We start from the raw sequence: 20,626 nt of genomic DNA on the forward strand, positions 1-20,626 counted from the left end.
AGTTCATTTAAAATGGACTGAAGCAAAGCGGAAAAGTGTTCTGTGGTCAGATGGCTCTGATGGTTTGAGGGTGCATTAGTGCCTGTGGAACTGGCAGTTTGCACATCTGGAAAGGCCCCATCAGTGCTAAAAGGTATATACAGGTTTGAGAGAAACATCTGCTCCCATCCACATTATGTCTTTTTCAGGCAAGCGCTTGCATATTTTAGCAAGACTAATAAATCGCGTACTGCTACTATGATAACAGCATGGCTTTGTAACAAAAGAATCTGATGCTGAACTGGCCTGCCTGCAGTCCAGACATTTCACCAATGAAAAAATATTTGGAGCATCGTGAAACAAAAAAATACACCAAAAAAGAACTGCTGAACAGCTAGAATCATATATCAGACAAGAATGGGACAAAAGTTCAGCAACTGGTCTCCTCAGCCCTGAGACATTTACGGCCTGCCGTTAAAAGAGGAGAGGATGCCACATCGTGGTATAGAAAACCCTCTGGGCCCTGTCCCAAATCTTTTGAAATGCACTGCTGCCATCAAATTCAAAATGAGCAAATATGCTTTTCTTAAAATTGTACATTTTCACTGTTGAAAGATTTGATATGTTTTCTGTGTTTGCTTGTGAATAAAATACACTGAAAAAGAGGGATTGGCCAGCTCTTGGATTTACGTAAGCATCTTGCGTGTATTTAACACAATTGCCTCATGCTTTAAAGTTAAATGTAACTATATAGTGTAGAAACTACATGATATGCAGAGAGGCTAGATTAAATTGTTCATATCATGTTCAAGTGAAGTAAGTCAATAATATAGCAATGTTAAATCCCGCGACAGTGCACGGGTTTCAGTCTTGCGCTCTTTGGATCGGGGTTTCAGGAAGGCATCCATCTCAGTCAAGTCGAGCAGTCACCTCTACTTTTTTTGGTATACTGAAAAAGTAAATTGGGTGGTTGTTACATTAAAAAAGTCTAACTTGTAATTTGAACACAATGATTTCATGTTTCTATGAACGTAATTAAATCATGAAGGATCTGTACGAAATTCAACAACTTAATTTGTTCTTGTTGAGATGACATGATACAATCTAGTAAGAGTGGTTAGTTGCTGAACTCATGAAATTCACAAGATCGCACGAGATTTCAAACTGCAGGAAAATCACTGGAGTTATAAGAGGCAGACAACTACACACACACACACCACGTGCATGCTATTGCTATTTATTGTGGATTAACCTGTCAAGGTTAATCCACCTGTCAAAATTCTGCATCAAATACAGCATGGTGGTTAGTACTGTTGCTTCATAGTAAGAAGGTCCTGGGTTCAAATCCACGTTCTGGCTAGTTTGCAGTGGTTTCTCTCTCAGTATTCTGGTTTCCTCCCACAGTTAAAAGTCATACAGTTATTAGATTTAGGGTTAACTGGTGATTCTAAATTACCTGTGAATGTAAGTGTAAATGGTTGTTTGTTTCTATGTGATAGACTGGTGAGCCGTCCAGGGTGTACCCTGCCTTGTAACCTATCACTTCAGGGTTAATTCCCAGCCCCCCTGCAACCAGGATAAAGATATGAGGATGGTTGTTGTTGTAGACCCATTGAATTTTTATGGTAACCAGGATCTAGATTTTGTTGAACATTATGTAATATGAAGACAACATGTAGTATTTAAGTGACCAAGTAGTATTGGGGTAAAAGTTATTGAATAGTGTTGAAATAAAATGACAAAATTGTGAAGGATTAAAACATTCCAAGAGCTCAACTTACTTCATCTGAACATGTTTCAATCGCGTTTTATGAACACAAAATGCACATGTTTATTGAATATGAAAAAGTTGTGTTGATTTAAGTCAGTTGTTTAAGTTTCTGCCAAAGCAAAAACATTTGTGTGCAACCAATGTCCACTATTGAATCAAGTAAATCCAAGATGGCCTTTTTTTCAGTGTATGGGTTTATGACATTTCCAAATCATTGCATTCTGTTTTTATTTACATTTTACACAGTGTCCCATTTTTTGACCCAAGAGCCAGAACTTCACCGGGTAATAAACGCAGTGATGAGCACTCAGGCTTGTAGCTATTTGTGTTTTCGCATTTCAATCTGCACTCTTGGGTCTCTTGGGGTTGCTCAGCTTTCATAAAAACTAAAAGAAAGACCTTGTCCTTAGGGATTTGTGTCACTGTGGAATAGTGGCCCAAGGTTTATGTTGGTAACAAGAAATAATGAGACAACGTGTTTCAGGTCATTTATGGAGTAAAGCAACAAGTACTGAAACTAATGACTTTCAATGGCAAGTAAGCGAAGTACTGCATTACTTTTATGACGAGTACTGTGTGATATATTACTTTTTTTGAGTAACATTCCCAGCACTGGGTAAGGCCTCATAGTATCACACCTTTTGTGTAAAAGTGCTTTTGAAATCACAGACTACACAGACAAATGTCTTTATTTTTGTAAAGTTAAAAATATTCTAAACTAAGATTCATGTGAAATATGCCTCTGCATACTTAGCCTAATTATTAATTTATATTTAATTTAGATTTGAGTGTTGAGCCTTGACCGCATTTCTCCATTTTTACGAAGAATAGATGGTAAAAACTGTGTTGTTCTTTCTTTGTTTTGTCCTGTCTCACATGGTTTCTTTCAGAGAAATCCAAGGCTTTGCAGACATTCAACATTCAGAAAAGGGTCTTAAGAAGTATTCACTGAACTCATATTAAAACCCAAATACACACAGTGCTCAAAGAAGCATCTACTGAAGTTTTTTTCCACTTCACATTTTCAATATTTCTGCTTCCCCTGAACTATTAAATTTTAAGGTCTTCAGGTTCAATAAAAAAGAAAAAAGATTAAAAAAAGCAGTGTTGTTTAAAACAAATTTTGCCATATGCTAGCTTCACATTTATTTTTTTTTCATGCAAGCAAACCGTGTAAGCTTCAGGATTGCATTAAAGACTTACATTTTCAGCGCAGCATGAGGTGCACTCACTGTGGCCGAGCACATCAGTGGAGCAAATGGTACCTCAAGCAAAAGTGTTTTCCATTGTCTGGAGGATTGGACCTTTAGAAATTCTCATCTCCCTCACTCTGTTGAGGTAAAAGTTGCCCTCCATTACATCAGGAAGCAGCTAGCCTATCACAAGGGGCTTTTTCTGAGTTCTCACACAGCACATATGCTTAATTGATTCAGCACAAATGTCAAAAGTGAAGTGTTTAAAGTGAGCAGTGTTACTGCTGCAGCTCCGGTCTTGCAGCCTAATTTATTGTGGAAGCCCCTGGAGGTTTGCAAGTAGGCTACAGCATCACCAGTGCCATGGTTTGAGGAAATGTTGCAATTCCTTCAGAAAAAGAGCTCAACCTGGGCAAAACAATGTGATGATGAATAACTCGCTGTTTCGGTTAATTCCAAACGCATGTTGAAGGTGGTACAAACCTGCAGGCTTCTGTGTTCAGCTCAGTACTGTCTTAACAAGAGTACACAACAGTACTGATAAGAAGACTCATCCATAAAGCAAGAATGAGTGAGACTAATCAGGATGTCTTTAACTGGGTGAATCCTCTAAAAAATTTCACAAGAATGCATTTTGTAACAATAACCACTCTACGAGATTTATTATTTCCACTTTACCTGCTATGTTTTCTTGGTAAGCTCTGCCAAGTAGTTACTCAAAGATAGAAATCACTAAAGTTTTTGGTCTTCTATAAAGTAATACCAAGCATTCGTATCTAAAAAAGGCTTAAAAATACGGTCATTAAAGTTGAATTAAGAAGCCATAAAAAGAGGAGAAATATAGAATAATTACAAGCTGCTCAGTTTAATATCCAGGCATTGAACTAAGTAACACTGGTTCTGATATGAATCATTAAATCATAGAGCATTAGATGGATTAATGGTTGTAAAAATGTAGGTGACTGTCTATGTGACATATAGGAAATTCTTTTAAAGCACTGATATTCTGCCTTTCCTCGGGTTTTGTCCTAATTTGATCCTAATGTGAGCTGTGCAGTTTTACAGTGAATAAATCAACATGACTTCACGGGCACACTCGTGCAGGAGCCCAAGTATTCCTCCAATCCTGCCTTCAAGAGCTACAAATCATAAAGATAACATAAAGCAGAATTTACTCACATTTAGATGAATGTGTAGAGATGAGCTCCACAAGGGGAGCCAAGAGCTGAGTCAGTCTTCATAAACATGGATGATAACACATAAAGGGGAACTGAATTATGTTCAGAGGTCAAAAAGTCCAGGGAACCCTTGCTTTATACTACAGTGTTATAAATGGTTTGTCAGTATAGTCATAAAGGACACTGGACACAAGACTGCAGTTCAAAATGATTGTTTTTAATGAACTATGAAGAAGAACATTAGAGAAATAAAATGACACATGATCACATATCGTAATGCTTCGCTGCACCAAGACAATCTGGCAGAAAACACAGGGAAGAGTATTTATACTGAGGAAACTATTTAGATTATTGATGACAGGAGTTGGTGTTAAAGAGAAACCCCGAACCATTATACACATACAAAGCAATTAACTAACATGCTCAATCAGAATAATCAATTAAAAAAAAAAAAACATAAGATTGTTTTTTTCATGAAAATGAAACTGATTAAAGACATTACCCTAACCAAAGACCAGCTGCAGATATTTTCAAACTTCTTCTTAATGACTTTATTTATTTATAGTGTAACTTTATTCACAAGTGATCTTATTTTCTACTAGCACTCTGCCTGTGACCTCGAACTCTAGCGCCCTCCAGTTTATCACATTCCCAGGAGTGAAGTTCAGATCTTCTACGAAACGCTGGATCTCACAAGGGGAAAGGACGTAGTTCCACATGTGGACATCAGACATCATCCCAACAAAAGACTGATTGATGTCAAATCCCCCGCCATGGGAATCCTGCTCCTGTATAAATTGCAGAGAGTTGGGATGAGTACTCACAGAAATATATTCATACAATAAATAAATTCTCCAGAATACCCAGACCGTATAAATTTACCTGTCCTACGATAACAATTGGATCAGTGATGACCGATCCACCAATGAATTTCTTTATTGAGGGCTTTCCGTTAAGCCACAGCTGCACCAGTTCAGATTCAGAATCCCAAGTGGTGCAAATAGACTGCCACGTATTCAGCATGTAATCCTGGCCTGTAAATGTTACTCTGTTGTTTCTGACACAGATGTCAATCACATTATTTCCTGCTTCTTTGAATACCAGGAAGCCATTGTGGAAAGAGGGTGTGGAGAGAGAGAAAAGGTTGTGGTTCCTGCTGAGGTCTGTAATAGACCTGCAGGAATAATGGTAAGATAAAATGATCATACAGGACATGTTGCTTTTGTAATCGTATCAATCGTCTACAAAAAAGGTGTGTTGGACAGATCAAGTCATGACTAAAAAAAGAAAAAATCCAAATCTGATGCCATACTGTACATCTCAACACTGTGCACAGTTTAGCCATTACATAACTGATTACAGAGAAACAAAAAGTTGGATGAACCTGACTGAAGATGGTTAATAACACTTTAAATATTCTATTCACCTTTTTTATACATGAAGGTATAAGACATCCTTGTTAAAAACATATGTATTACCTTGAGGCACTGCAGCACATGCTGTCAGCATTACCAGGAGAATCAGAAGTGCCATCTGATAAAAAGTCAAATAAACCAGACAATTCAGTTCAATGAATTCAGTGCTGCCGCACTGCTTTTCCTGACCTCATATAATAGGCAGTGGAAAATAGAAGGAGTGCGGTCACCTTAATCCTTATTCAAGTCTTACCTTTAAGTCTGTGTCAAGACGATGTGATGAGAACAAACTGGAATTGTGTGTTTTATACCTTTGCTGCTTCCTCATTCTTGTTACTGTGTGCTTCAACACCGGAAAAGTATTACTACTGGCCTCATTAGCCATTTAGCATAGAAATATAAATTTAACTATTATTTAATACAATATGGGCAGCACGGTGGCACGGTGGTTAGCACTGTTGCCGCACAGCAAGAAGGTCCTGAGTTCAATTCCACCATCAGGCCGGGGTCTTTCTATGTGGAGTTTGCATGTTCTCCCCGTGTTTGCGTGGGTTCCCTCCGGGTACTCCGGCTTCCTCCCACCGTCCAAAGACATGCAGCTTGCGGGGATAGGTTAATTGGATAATCCAAATTGTCACTAGGTGTGAATGTGTGAGTGAATGGTTGTCTGTCCCTGTGTGTTAGCCCTGCGACAGACTGGCGACCTGTCCAGGGTGTACCCCGCCTCTCGCCCTATGACAGCTGGGATAGGCTCCAGCGACCCTGAAAAGGATGGATGGATGGATTTAATGATGTATAGCCATGTGCGAAAGTCTTGTCCTCCCCCCCTTTTACTTTTTGCTAGGTAAAAATGTCCAACGACTTACTTAAACATGCGACATATGTAACCCAAAAAAGCAATGAACCTAATCAACCTGCTGGCTGTAGCTATCAATACTGTTATTTGCACTGGGGTGATACAATATAGGTATACAGAAGGAAAAGAAAGCACAGCCACCTTAACTCTCTGGCTCTTTTCCATTAGACAAAAAGCCTTTGTCAAAATCAACAATGAACTGTAATTTTGAGTTCATGCCTTCACAGCTTCCCCATTCTAGCTGGAATCAATGTGCAATTCAGTTGGAGCATTCACGATTACACCACGTCCTGCTAAATAACAGTGTGCAACAGGTATTTCACCAGTTTACTGTAAATGTGACCATTTTAAGAAGAATGAACTTTAAAGGTCAGGATTGTGCTGGTGTTAAAAATATTGTCTTCTTATTTTAGAACATGTTTTAATGGAGTTGCTGAGAGTGGATGAGAGGGATTAGATTGATCGGTAATTCGAAATTGCCCAAAGGTGTAAATGGTTGTCTGTTTTTCTGTGTTAGCCCTGCAACAGACTGGTGGACCTGTCCAGGGTGTACCCTGCCTCTCACCCAGTGGTAGCTGGGATTGGCTCCAGCCCCTCCTGGCGACCCTGATGAGGATAAGGAGAAGAGAATGGATGGATGGACAGTGTGAGAGAAAGTTAAAATAAAAATTCAAATGATAAAAATTCAATAATGTGGGTGATAAAACTCATAATAATGAAACAAGGAAATAAATCAGCGTATATGCAATTTAAAAAAGATAAACACATCCTTGCATCATTAACTTGAGGCATTAAGGACTACAAGCAGACCCACTAAAAGGTAATTTGGCTGAAGTCCTAGTCATATGAGACGTCAAAATAAAACAGACTACAGGAGCTTACAAAGTGTTTCTTTTTAAAATTCATGTGCAAACCAAGAAACTGGGAAAGCTACATGTAACTGTCAGTGGTGTTAGATGCCTCAATCTGCTAAAGGATGCAATATATTAGAGATGGAAGAGATAGAGAAGAAATAGGGGATGCATGATTAGATAACTATCACCAGCTGCGCCGGCCAGCCTCCCCTGGCATTACTCCTGAACCCACTGCACCTCTCCTGCAGCTGAGCCACAGACCACACCCCGCCATCATAATATGGTACTCTAATTTAATGCCACCTTTTCAACAAATGCAACCAAAGTTTAGGATCATGCTCCAGTCCTCTGGTTTTTCAGATAGTCTTCATGCTGCAGTTATCTGATCTTTTCGTTAGTCAGAAGTCCAGAATTTGTTTATTTAATTAGCACTGATGAGAGTTAGAAGCTCTTTTGTGAGCGTCCTTTTTTGTAAACGTGTGCATTTTGATATGCGAGACAGTATTTCCTGATTTCTTTCTTTTTTCCCTTACTGTCTTTTTGCTTACCCTTTTTCCCGTCAGATTTAAATTAAATAAAGGTTGATTACTTGTGATGAGCAGCTGCCAGTTGTCTGATAAAGTCATTGCTCTTGATTAGCTGAAATGGCTTGTCTAAGCACAACATCAAGGGCCTATTTGTACTGTCACATCCAAATATTACACCATGTCTTCAGAGGACATCTGTGATGTGTCTGTCATGGAGAACAGAATCATGAACTGGAGGGATGAACCCTGGAGAGGGATCAGACTGAAACGACTAGGCAGAGCACACTGAACTCAGCAGGGAAAGACTCCCCAAGTTTCACCTCCAGACAGGATGAGACGTAGTTGGCAGGCAAGAAATAGAGCAAAAGTTTTGAATCAGTTTGAGCAACATTTTAACAGTTTTTATGCTGAGGTTTGAAGCTGATTTTAGATATAATCATGACTATAAAATGCTGTACTATTTTAATATTGTGTTACTACTGAAAGGAAAGTACTATGATTCTTTGTTACACTTCTTAACAAGAGAGTGCAGAACAACAGGTGTAACTGGTCCTCAGGTATTTATACATTGAAGCATCTTTGTATATATCTGTGCCCAAGACATTGCTATTGTTTAGAATATGCAATATATCAAACTACTACAATACTACTCTTTCATAATTTATAACTTCATAAAAAAGTTGCATATTTTTCTAAAGCAATTGGAGTCTGCATCAAATTTTAATGGCTTCATCTATTGCTCATGCTCTACCTCCATCAAGTTTCAGGAAATTTAGCTAAGCATTTTTTTCCAGTCTTATCTTGCTGAAAGACAAAGAGAAAGACAAACATACAAAAACAGAAGAAAATGACTTTTCTGTGACGGTCCTGGGAATCGACTCTGTATTTGTAAAACATTTGTTATCAACAAGATTTAAATGTAAAACTGGTTTTCTTATCAGTTACTCAACACAAGAGGGAATGTTTCATTCTCACAAATATTATCACAAAGTAAAAAAAGACTCTAATACTACAGAGGTAGCAGTAGGAGGTCTGGTATTTCATCAACAAGAACCACACTAGCATAATGAAAATAATAGATAAATAATAATAACCAGCTAAGCCAAAGGCTGCATTTTGAAGTAGGCCTCAGTGAGGCCTGGCATCTGTGAGAGAGAATGACAAATAAAGAATGAGGAAGGGAAGAGCAAGAACGAACATATATGCCAGCATTTACATGCCTATGATGGGAAGAGGAGTGTTTCAAGTGTGAACCTGCTTCTCAACTTCATATGAAACAATGTGAATAAACAACTGTCAACAATATAGTGTGACATAACAGACATAAAGAGGAAATGGCACAAGATGCAAGTTATTCTCTGAGAAGTTTGTTATAAAACAGCATTTGTATGGTGCAGCAGAGGACAACACTAAGCAGTGACCTGCATAAAGAGCCTTAGGCAACTGTCAGAGTGTCAGACTTTACCTTGTAACCACTGAGCTGCTGTGCAGAAATTTGGCAATGAAAAACATAAAATGTAACAGCCTGTCAGTAAAACCACAAGCCATGAGGGTGATGAAACGGTGAACAAAATATTAATTATACCTATTATCTTGATGGTAATGTTCCTTCATATAAGGGAATCATGATTTCAGTTCACACAATAGTTTTATTTTCCCTCTGTGCGTGCAGAAGTCTGGTGAATTACATTTATGTCTAGGAAACATTTTTAAGTAAAACTGGGCAATGACAAAAATCCTACAAACTTTTTTGTGCCATGTGAAATAAATCCGTTTGCACGACTGGTTCGTCTTGCATGTGGGATGTTTCCAGGGTGAAAAAAGGACTGTCAGTTAAAACTACTACTACTGAAATGAAGACCACAAGCACACATACACATACACAGGGCTACATCAGGGTTTTTAAAAACAGCAATGTCCTTGACACAGAGCTGAATACTGTCACTATTAAACTGAGTAAAAAAGTGAGGATAGTTTACTGTAACGTAACCAGGACGTAATGATAAAATCAAATGATTAGAACAGTGATAATTAAAGGTAAGACAAAATAATGAGTCTGCAGTATAAAAATGTTGCCATTTCTAAAAACATAAGGGTTTGCTTATGCTGAGCAAGTGAGGGATGAAATCACCATCTGACCAATCAGTTCTTTGGAAACAGTGCCACAATTCCTGCATTATCCCTCAGACCTCATAGCGATGATAGTGCGAGGATCTAAAGTGTTTCAGTAGTGTCTTTGTGTTTCCCTGATTAGTGTCGGCAATAAATATAGATTCTTAGATGCAACTTTATTATTTGATTTCTCTTTCCTCTATTGCCAGGAGGAAATTCTATTGTTTTATAAGCATTAATATATGATCTTAAAATAGAACACCCATTTGTACTTGCTGACCTTATATCAAGTTTGAACAGAGACTAAGCCTATGTTTGAAGTTTGTTTTTATATTTATTACTTATTTGCTCAAAGACACCACTTAAACACCTCTGAGGTTGCAGCTGAAAAGAATAACAACTAAAACTTTCTTTTAATTGAATAACCTCGATATAATCCATAAAACATCTCCCATAATTTAATGATACACCACTGTAATTCTTGTCAGCTTTCTGTTCTTTCTTTAAATAGACTGGACTTTACAGAAGGTCTGTTACAGTCTTACCAGCCAAAGCATTTAAAGCACACATGCATTCATGCAGCACTTTTAATAGTGAACTACTGTGCAGTGCTTTTCCTCTCACAGACAGTCTGCAGCAGCTGTGTTGCTCTCAGGTTGCATTTTGTGTGTGTAACCGCTTCATATTTTTCTAATATTAAAGTTTTATCTTTGTTTGTAAATTCAGCAACTTTGCTGCCAGTTCACTTATCCATGTTTGCCAAATGCTGTCAGTGCCACCCTTTTACATTTGAACATACAGAAAAAACTCAGTGTTAACTTAACAAAATTGTAAACAGCTTGTTAGGGTAAGCAGAGTGGAAAGATACCCTGGGTTTGTCAAAGCTGCTTCACAGTACAGTGGTGTGCTACCTGGCACATGACACACAGGACACCTGCTGCAGTGCTTCTTCCATATCCACTATATGCAGAAATCTATTTATCAAGATTAGTGCAAATGCGAATGCTGGGGGTGCAAGGGGTGCACTGGTACTTACACCCTCACTCAACATGAAATAAGCAGTGAATTAAGGGTGCAAGTTTCTCACTCAGTGATTTTTCCCCTGGTTGTGTTAAGTGTAAAATTTTAGTTGTAAATCAAATTCATATATATTTATTTATTTATTTATTTTATTTTAATTTATTTATTTTAATGCAAAATGATCAAAAAAGTTTGTAATTCAATCCATAAAATGCACAATACCTTTTTAAAATTTGGCTGAGTTCCGCTTCAAGGTAATCTCTCTGTGGACCTCTGCAACACTACCACCACACCTGCTTTATTTAGATCCCTGAAAACGTTTTCTTTTTTTCTTATGACTAATTTCAGAAACACCTTTGCAATTTCAGCATCATGTTAAGGATCATCACTGATGTCGAGAGCTTGGTCAACATGTGTGGGCCAGAGGGCAAATAACAGTCTTCTGTGGAAGAGCCCAAAGGCAACATCAGGTGAGCAGGATACTTGTTATTTTCTGTAACATTCACAGGGTTATACAACATGTATTGGCCCAACTGCCAACATATTGCTTTACCGTAATGATGTTCTTAAGTGTGTGAGAGGAAATTTAGCGCAGGCAACCTGAATTGTGGCATGAGACCTCATGTCTTTGTGAACTGGATCACAGTAGCTCACCACGCACTGAAAAGGCAGGAAGTTTTTAGCTATTTCTTTCTGTAAAACATAAGGAGAACCTCATAGGCACGAAGTTCAAAATTAATCAAATGATTGAGTGCAGAGAAGATGAGAGAGAGAGAGAGGAGTCTGGTGTTACACCACAATACATGCAGCACCTTTTTTGCCCAAAGCTCAACATTTAGCCACTGAGATCGCATTATCTAGCATCTAACAATATTACCTGCACACACAATTTACAATCCCTTTGCACCAACTTGGATTGAATTATTCTTCTATTATTGATTTCAGCCTATTTCCTGGGTGCACTATTGTGTTTGGGGGTGTTTTCAGGCAAACATAAAAACAAACATTTTAGAAAATCAAAGTTTTTTCTTTTCAGAGTTCTTAAAAATGAGACAGACCTGAGTTTTTATTTCCCTATTGTAGATATATAAATTTACATTACATTATGACCTCAGCCCAGCAACCAGACCCTAAACTTCAACAAGCAGTAAAGGCAGAATGATTTGCAGCATTTTAGCTTTCACTTCTAGCTTTACATGTTTCTACAGTAATATCACCTTGGTGATTGCTTTTATTTTGTGTTCGCATGTAAAAACTAAAACAAAGAACAAAGATTAATGTGTGTCCTCAGGGACTTGTGTTGGTGTATTGTAGGCTAAACAGTAGGCTAAGGTTTATATTGTTAACTGGTAATTGCATGACAATTAATTTCAGGTCATTTTACAAAAGTAATGAGTAATGAGTAGTGTAATGAATTACTTTTTAATTATTATAATTTTAAAATTATTTTTATTTAATATTTATTATAATTTCCCTGAGCTCACTGCATGATGTTTGGTATTGTTAGATTATCTCTGGCAAGTTTGGACTTAATCTTCTCATCCTTTTACAGTACGATACAGGTAAAAAGTTGAAGGGTTTTGTGCATGTATTTAATTTAATTTGCAGTTCATTTAAAATCTTTTTTTGAATGCAGTGTCAGCAGCTTATACACAGCAGTGCAGGGTGGTGCTTTTTATACTGTGGCTGCTGGTATAAATGGTTCATTTTTCATTGCATTCACTGGCTCTGTAACAATAAGACCTCCGGCCACGGTCCACTAATATGGTGTTTATAACACCACCCAGTTCTCCTGCTTTTTTTGTGATTGTCCAGTAAAAGTGCTGAATTATCATACTATTACAAAAGACATGCATATGAAATTAATGTATATTGAATAGAATTTAAATATTAGTGTAAAGAGCAAGACTTCTTGCTTTGATCATGCTTCCAGTACACAAGTAGTAAAAAAAAACCAACAGAAATAATTGAAATGGAAAACAGTAACACAATTTGTTATATGTATAAAAAGATATCATATTTGTCCAAAGTATTTCAACACTGAGCATTTTAAGAAATATGCTGTTTAATTTTACATCAATAATGCAACACTAACAATACAACAAAAAGATCAAAGAAACAGTAGAGTTACGCCAAACATTATCAGACAAACAGAAAAAACAAAGAAAAAGTGTAGAAAAGTAAAAATTCTTAAAAAAAAACCAGACTTGATTTTAGATATATACATTTACATTGCAACACATAGACAGTACAGACAGTTTTTGTACTTTTTCAGAAAATTAAAATTTAAACCTTTGACTTAAACATAAAATCCAACTTCAGATATTGATTTTTAAAATCTTATAAGAATTCAGAATTCTTTCTTATTGACACAACTCTTGTTTGTTTTCTATCAGCACTCTTCCAACAATCTGAAACTCAAACGCATTCCAGTTCAGCACATTGCCTGGCGTGAAGCTCCGATTATTCGAGTAGTTCTGGATCTCACAGGGGGAAAGGGTGTGGTCCCACATGTGGACATCGGACATCATGCCAACAAAGGACTGTTTGATGTCAAATCCCCCACCATGGGTATCCTGTTCCTGAGAAATGGCAAAGAGTATAATTAGAAGATGTATTGTTCCTTTTCCCCCTGATATACAGAATAAATATTTAAGAAATTGAACAGACTCTACGGGGCATTTGGAAACTTTTTGAATCTTTACTCGGACTTTTGGTAACACTAACATTTTTGCCAGCATAGGTTACCATAGATATTTAGCTTAGGCAGTTTAGCACAGAACAGTTTATTCTAGATCATCTTCTTGGGCACCTCTGTGATTTTTAGATGTTTTAGGTCTCTCAGAATTTCCTGTGGTGGATCACTAGCGATGATCTTTCACAAGACATTCATGCAAACAATTCACAGATTTTTAATCAGTCTGATATTCATTGTGAAATGGCACATCAGAAAGTGTCAAATGTGCTGGTAGAATGTATGCTCAATTCATTCTAATGAAATAGTCACAAAATGCAATCAATGAGTTTGTGAACACGCGTTTGGGCAACAGTGTAGTTCATTAAATTGTTTCTATGCTTTTTGTCAAGTAGTCATAAAACAATATCTACTCATCTGGATTCATGGAACGAACAGTGCTTCCAATTTGATAAAGGATCATTCAGTTAATATCTAGAGGTGTGAGTTGGTTGCACAAGTCAAAGTACAAATCACTCATAACGCACTTAAGAGAATACAATATGTGTCACTCCGGCAGCACAGCTATTCTGTTATAGTTTCATATTTTTGATATGCCTAACTGTATGGTCTCTAGCAAAATCATCTACAGTTAGACATCAGTCAAGCTGTAATCACTGGCTAAAAACAGTTTGGTGATATCACTGACACATCTTTAAAACGTATGATCTAATAAACTTTGAGTATTTAATTTATGTGTTTTAGTATTCAAATGTATAATTTCTTCTAGCCCCAGAGTATATTATACATATATTGGAGACAGTGTAGTACAGAAATGTCTGGAGTCTCTAGGATCATGGCAAATGGCTACTGTAAAAGTATTTAAATTTGTTCACTGGGAAAATGTGAAAAAAAGTTTAGTGTAAAATACATCGAACACTTGTTTCAGCACTTCCAGATTACAGGTAAAACATCTGGTCTTGGAAATCTTGAAAACATATAGCCCATAAAACATACTCTAAATATAAACGCTCTTATGCCGCAGTGAACCACATGTCCATGAACATGAACAAATGGATCAAATTTTGAATTTGTATTATATTTGTCAGTGTGTGTTTGTTTGAAGATAAAGTAACAGTTTGCTATGTGTGGTGCTTTGTAAAGGTACCTGTCCTAAGACAATGATAATGGGTCCATTGATGTTGGATCCAGAGCTGGTAAATTTTCTACTTGAGGGGACTCCATCGACCCACAGCTGCATGAGTCCAGAGGTAGAGTCCCACGTGGAACAAATAGAATGCCATGTGTTCAACTTGTAGGCAATCCCTTCAACGTTATTCGCTTTGTTCCTGGCCCACAGGTCAAATAAGCCATTTGCAGCTTTCTTGAATATCAGGAAGTTATTGATAGCAGAGGGTGTAGCCAGAGAGAACAAGGAATGGTCTCTATTGAGATCAGTAAAGGACCTAAAAGCAGTGAAAAAATGATTTAATAGTCTGATATGCGGTAGTTTCATATTTCTTTATTTAATTCAGTTTGTTTAATCAAAAATACCTGAAACACACGGTTACAGCTCTCAGATCTTGTCTTGATGTAGTCACCCTCACATGAGCTGTGCTGGTTCCTTCTGGGAAGGTGAATATTTTATTTGCCAAATCTTTAAAAAAAATAGAGAAACATATGAATAATGCAAATAGAAAAGGAAGTAATAAGCAGTATACTGTAATAAAAATGAATTAATAAAAAATATTAGAGAAAACCTAAAATCAAAACAGAATAATGATTTTTGTTGATGCTGTTTTTATGGCAAAGTTTGCCCTCCATAGAGCAACAGCACAAGTGTAGCTAATGCTTCACAATAGAACAACACTTCACATTCACATTAAACATTAACTATAGGAATTCTGTTCCTGAGAAATGGCCGAGAGATGAATTAGCAGGTGTAATGCAATGATTTATGCAATATGATTTATCATTTATGCAATATTTTATCATTACCAATGTGCATTCAAATTGAATGTATACAAATTTCATTGGTAGTGAAAATGTTGAATGCAACCTTTCAAAGCTCGACTTTTCCCTCCATAATACCTGCCCATATCTGTGTGCCCTGAAACATTCTAGCTGGAAACTCAGATCACTGCATATTGATATTTGCCATTCTTTGATTATTTCTGACATATTTGGAACTAATCCCTGCCTCTAACACTATGTATCAAATGTATTAAAAAAACAATTACAATAATAGGTATATAATTTGAAAGGAAGGAAAATTGGTTTAGCCATAAGTTTTGCCAAGTGAACGTATGGTGTGGTGTTTAAACATATTCTGTCTCTTGTCATCGTAAGCTGTGTGGCAGGCAGTGGTTGGACCCAAACGCAGGACTGAGACAGAGTATTAAACCTAAAGGTGGCAGTTTTTATTCACTGGCAGAAAAGGAACTTAGAAACACAATACTTGAGCACTAGAAATAAAACCAAAACTCAAACTAGGAAGGATGATCTAAACTGGGAGTTCATGACGTGGCGTGGCGTGGCGTGACGTGACGTGACGTGACGTGACGTGACGTGACGTGACGTGACGTGACGTGACGTGACGTGACGTGACGTGACGTGACGTGACGTGACGTGACAAGACAAGACAAGACAAGACAAGACAAGACAAGACAAGACAAGACAAGACAAGACAAGACAAGACAAGTGAGGAACACACAACTAATGCAGAGGACAGAACACTGACAGAGAGAAACACAGTGCTTAAATACACTGAGGGAAAACGAGGGAATGAGACACAGGAGGAGAGCACAGCTGGGAGCAATCAAACCTGACGAGACCAAGGGAAGCGAAACCAGAAACACTGACATGAGATAGGACCTTCAAAGTAAAACAGGAAGCACACGACAGGCACAGACTTGACACTGAGCTAAACCTACACTGAACACGAGGACACAAACAAAACCTAAGAACCAGAATTTACAAAACAGAGAAGAACTTGAGTGCTAGAAATACAAAACTAGAAGTCATAAGCCACCACGATGAAATACAAAAAACTGAAACACCGGGTCACCGACCCAGGACCGTGACATCTATTTCCGCTTTTCTTTTGAATAAGGATGAAGGAGTTGGTATATATCTAAAATGGTAAACATTAACACCTCTAATGTTAGTATTTATCAGCACAGTAGGCTACACACTCTAAAGTCTAATACACTTTTATTGTTATTAATTTTGGTTGCATATGTTAAATACTTAATAATTAAGATAAATAAAAAAATTAAAAGTACTTTGAGGAATGGCAGTGCACGATGTCAGCATCACCAGTAGAAGCACCAGCAGCATCTAATACAAAGACATACAAACATAACAATTCAAATTGTATATTGGTATTGGTGATACAAATATATCTGATGTCACTTTCCTCAGTCTTCTGCACCACAATACAGGTAAAAACTGGAAGAGTTTCTGCACATGCAATAGATTTTGCTTCACAATGAAAATCATATCTTACCTTGGATACAGTGTCAGGACTCTTTGTGCAACAGTGTAGGAAAGTGCCTTCTATACTCTGGGTCCTTTTGTGAATAGTTTATTTTTTAACTGTGCTGAATGGTTCCTTTTATACCATGGCTGCTGTTGTAAATGATTACTTTTTTTTTATGACAGTCATTGTTTCTGTAAATTTCCAGCTTCCTACTTCCTGCACGTGTGTTTACAACTTACAGGGAATCTGAAAACATTCACATTCACACCTATAACAAAGTTTGAATCACCAATCATTAACATTCATGTCTTTGGGTCATAGACATAAGTTAGAGCATGCCGAGTATGCAGAGTAGAGTATGTTTTGACAGTCTTCTCAATTATAGGTAAGTAAGTAAGTAAGTAATGTTTATTTATTGAGCGCTTTTCACAGACAGGCCGTCACAGAGCGCTGTACACAAACATTAAAATAAACAGAAAGTTGAGTAACAAAATAGACAATATACACAATATAAAAGGTTAAATGTAAATAAAAATGTAAAATTTAAAAAGCGTTGATCATCAGAAGGCTTGTTTAAACAGAAAAGTTTTTAACTGCTTTTAAAAGGATTCCACAGAGTCAACCAAACATAGTTGTGGTGGTAGACTGTTCCACAGCCTTGGTGTCACAGGCTGAAAGGCTCTGTCCCCTTTCGTCTTCAGTTGTATACGGGGAAAAACCAACAAACTCTGAGTCTGTGAGCGGAGACAACGAGCAGCAGTGTATTTTGTAAAAAGCTTGGATAAATAATCTGGGGACTGGCCATTTAGTGCTCTGTATGATTGTTTAACCAGGGTGTGTGGGAACTAACAGAGCAATGTCTAGTTTTGAAAGGAGCAACCTGATTAAGAATGGCAAGACAGTGTGTAAAAAAATTAGTAATAATATTAATACATTTTATTTAAAAGCGCCTTTCACAACACCCATGGACACTTTTTCAGGGGGTAAGGAATTCAAAAGTGGAGGGGCAGCGCGACTAAAAGCCCTTCTCATGCCATAGGAACAAGATGAGAGGAAGGAACAGAAAGAGAAAGGGAAGAGGATGATCTGAGGCACCAGGTTGGGATGACGATCTCAACTAAGTTAGAAAGGTATGGTGGGGAGAGAGAATGAATAGCCTCAAATGTATGGAGGAGTATTTTAAAATTAATGCTAGATTTGACCAGGAGCCAGTGAAGCTGCTTCAGAATAGGGGTGATGTGGTGAGTAGAGGGAGTCCTAGTGATAATATGGGCGGCTGAGTTCTGGACACGTTGAAGCTTATTGATGGATTTTTGTGTAAGGCCAAATAAGAGTGAATTACTGTAGTCGATCTGAGAGGTAACGAGGATATGAACGAGAATGGCAGTGGCATGAGGAGTGAGGAAGGGGCAGAGGCGATTGATGTTACGGATATGGAAATACGCTGATGTGTTGATGTGTAAATTGAAGGATATCGTACTGTCAAGAATGACACCCAAACTTTTCACAGAGGGCGAGATAGAAACTGGCAGGTTATTGATAGTAACAGAAAAAAGGGTAGTTCTAGATAGCGATGATTTAGAGCCAACCAGGAGAAGTTCTGATTTGTTGCTGTTGAGTTTAAGAAAGTTGGAGGAAAACCATGAATTAAGTTCGGCTAAACAGAGGGTAAGAGAGGGAGGAGGAAGAGTAGAGTCGGGTTTGGTGGACAGGTAAAGCTGGGTGTCGTCGGCATAGCAGTTAAACTGAATATTATATTTACGGAAAATGTGTCCAAGTGGAATGAGGTAAATAATGAAAAGAAGGGGATCATGAACAGATCCCTGGGGCGCCCCAGTAGACAGTGGAAAAGGCTAAGAAGTATCTTGCCGCAAATCCTGCTTTATAAGTGACACAAAATTGTACATTTCATTCTTACAAATGAAACACAGAAGAAAAAGAGGTGAGTATCAATACATTTACACCCACTTGGATTGAATTATTCCTCTATTATTGATTTCAGCCTATTTCCTGGGTGCACGATTGTGTTTGTGGCTGTTTTCAGTTCAGTTTTTTCCTTTTCAAAGGTCTTAAAAATATGACAGACCTGAGTTTTTATTTCCCCATTGTAGATATATAAATTTATATTACATTTTGACCTCAGCCCAGCAGCCAGACCCTAAACTTCAATAAGTAGTAAAGGCAGAATGATTTGCAGCATTTTAGCTTTCACTTCAAGCTTTACATGTTTCTACAGTAATATCACCTTGGTGATTGCTTTTATTTTGTGTTCACATGTAAAAACTAAAACAAAGAAGAAAGATTAATGTGTGTCCTCAGGGATTTGTGTTGGTGTGTGGAACTGTAGGCTGAGGTTTATATTGTTAAATGGTAATTGTGTGACAATTTATTTCAGGTCATTTTACAAAGTAATGTGAAAGTAACGAGTAGTGTAATGAATTACTTTTTAATTATTATAATTTTGATACTGTTTTAAGAAAAGCAAAGAGTAATGTGTAATATGTTAATCTTTTTTTTAAATTAACAACCTTAACACTCGTCCTAGCACAAAACACCTCAAATATAAACTAATTAGTACTTACTGTCACATTGAAAGAAAATTTGTGTCAATGAACATGAACAAACAGATTAATTTTGCGACTAATTCACGTTTTCCCACGAGACCCGACTAGTGTATTAGACAGGGGCTAAAAATTTAAACCAGGCAAGCTCTTTTCCCATCTGTTTGTACAAAGTTAAAGTAACAACCTGCTACTTTTCTTCCTTTAATTTTCTCAGTTTGAAAGTTTGTGAATTTCACACAATGAAGTTGTTGCTTGTTATAAAAATTATATTGAGCTTGAATCTTTCCATAGAAGAAGAACTGGAGCTGGAAATTCCCCTGAGCTCACTGCATGATGTTCGGTATTGTTAGATTATCTCTGGAAAGTTTGGACTTAATCTTAAAACTGATGTTGATTTTCTCATCCTTTCACAGCACAATACAGGTAAAAAGTTGAAGGGTTTTGTGCATGTATTTAATTTAACTTGTAGTTCATTTAAAATCTTTTTTTGAATGCAGTGTCAGCACCTTATACACAGCAGTGCAGGGTGGTGCTTTTTATACTGTGGCTGCTGGTATAAATGGTTCATTTTTCATTGCATTCACTGGCTCTGTAACAATAAGACCTCCGGCCACGGTCCACTAATATGGTGTTTATAACACCACCCAGTTCTCCTGCTTTTTTTGTGATTGTCCATTAAAAGTGTTGAATTATCATACTATTACAAAAGACATACATATGAAATTAATGTATATTGAATAGAATTTAAATGTTACTATAAAAAGCAAGACTTCCTGCTTTGATCATGCTTCCAGTACACAAGTAGTAAAAATACCCCAAAACAACAGAAATAATTGAAATGGAAAACAGTAACACAATTTGTTATATGTATAAAAAGATAACATATTTGTCCAAAGTATTTCAACACTGAGCATTTTAAGAAATATGCTGTTTAATTTTACACCAATAATGCAACACTAACAATACAACAAAAAGATCAAAGAAACAGTAGAGTTACACCAA

The 20,626-nt window shown here is 37.1% G+C and overlaps 2 protein-coding genes across 2 annotated transcripts; both read right to left on the reverse strand.

Moving 5' to 3' along the window:
• Positions 1 to 4,327: 4,327 nt before the first annotated feature.
• On the reverse strand, positions 4,328 to 7,438 carry LOC116331374 (serum amyloid P-component-like). The gene is made up of 5 exons (XM_039620089.1): positions 7,435 to 7,438; positions 6,958 to 6,998; positions 5,600 to 5,654; positions 5,004 to 5,212; positions 4,328 to 4,909 (listed from the first exon to the last, which is right to left on the reverse strand). Exons 3-5 carry the CDS (start codon positions 5,652 to 5,654, stop codon positions 4,694 to 4,696), a joined length of 480 nt encoding a protein of 159 aa, XP_039476023.1. The 5' UTR covers positions 6,958 to 6,998; positions 7,435 to 7,438; the 3' UTR covers positions 4,328 to 4,693.
• A 5,536-nt stretch (positions 7,439 to 12,974) lies between these two features.
• Positions 12,975 to 17,151, reverse strand: LOC120442816 (female protein-like). Its single transcript, XM_039620097.1, has 5 exons — positions 17,088 to 17,151; positions 16,864 to 16,918; positions 15,134 to 15,236; positions 14,748 to 15,045; positions 12,975 to 13,487 (listed from the first exon to the last, which is right to left on the reverse strand). Exons 2-5 carry the CDS (start codon positions 16,916 to 16,918, stop codon positions 13,269 to 13,271), a joined length of 675 nt encoding a protein of 224 aa, XP_039476031.1. The 5' UTR covers positions 17,088 to 17,151; the 3' UTR covers positions 12,975 to 13,268.
• Positions 17,152 to 20,626: the final 3,475 nt, after the last annotated feature.

The sequence above is a fragment of the Oreochromis aureus genome, linkage group 11, assembly GCF_013358895.1.
Source record: "Oreochromis aureus strain Israel breed Guangdong linkage group 11, ZZ_aureus, whole genome shotgun sequence".
Taxonomy (NCBI): domain Eukaryota; kingdom Metazoa; phylum Chordata; class Actinopteri; order Cichliformes; family Cichlidae; genus Oreochromis; species Oreochromis aureus.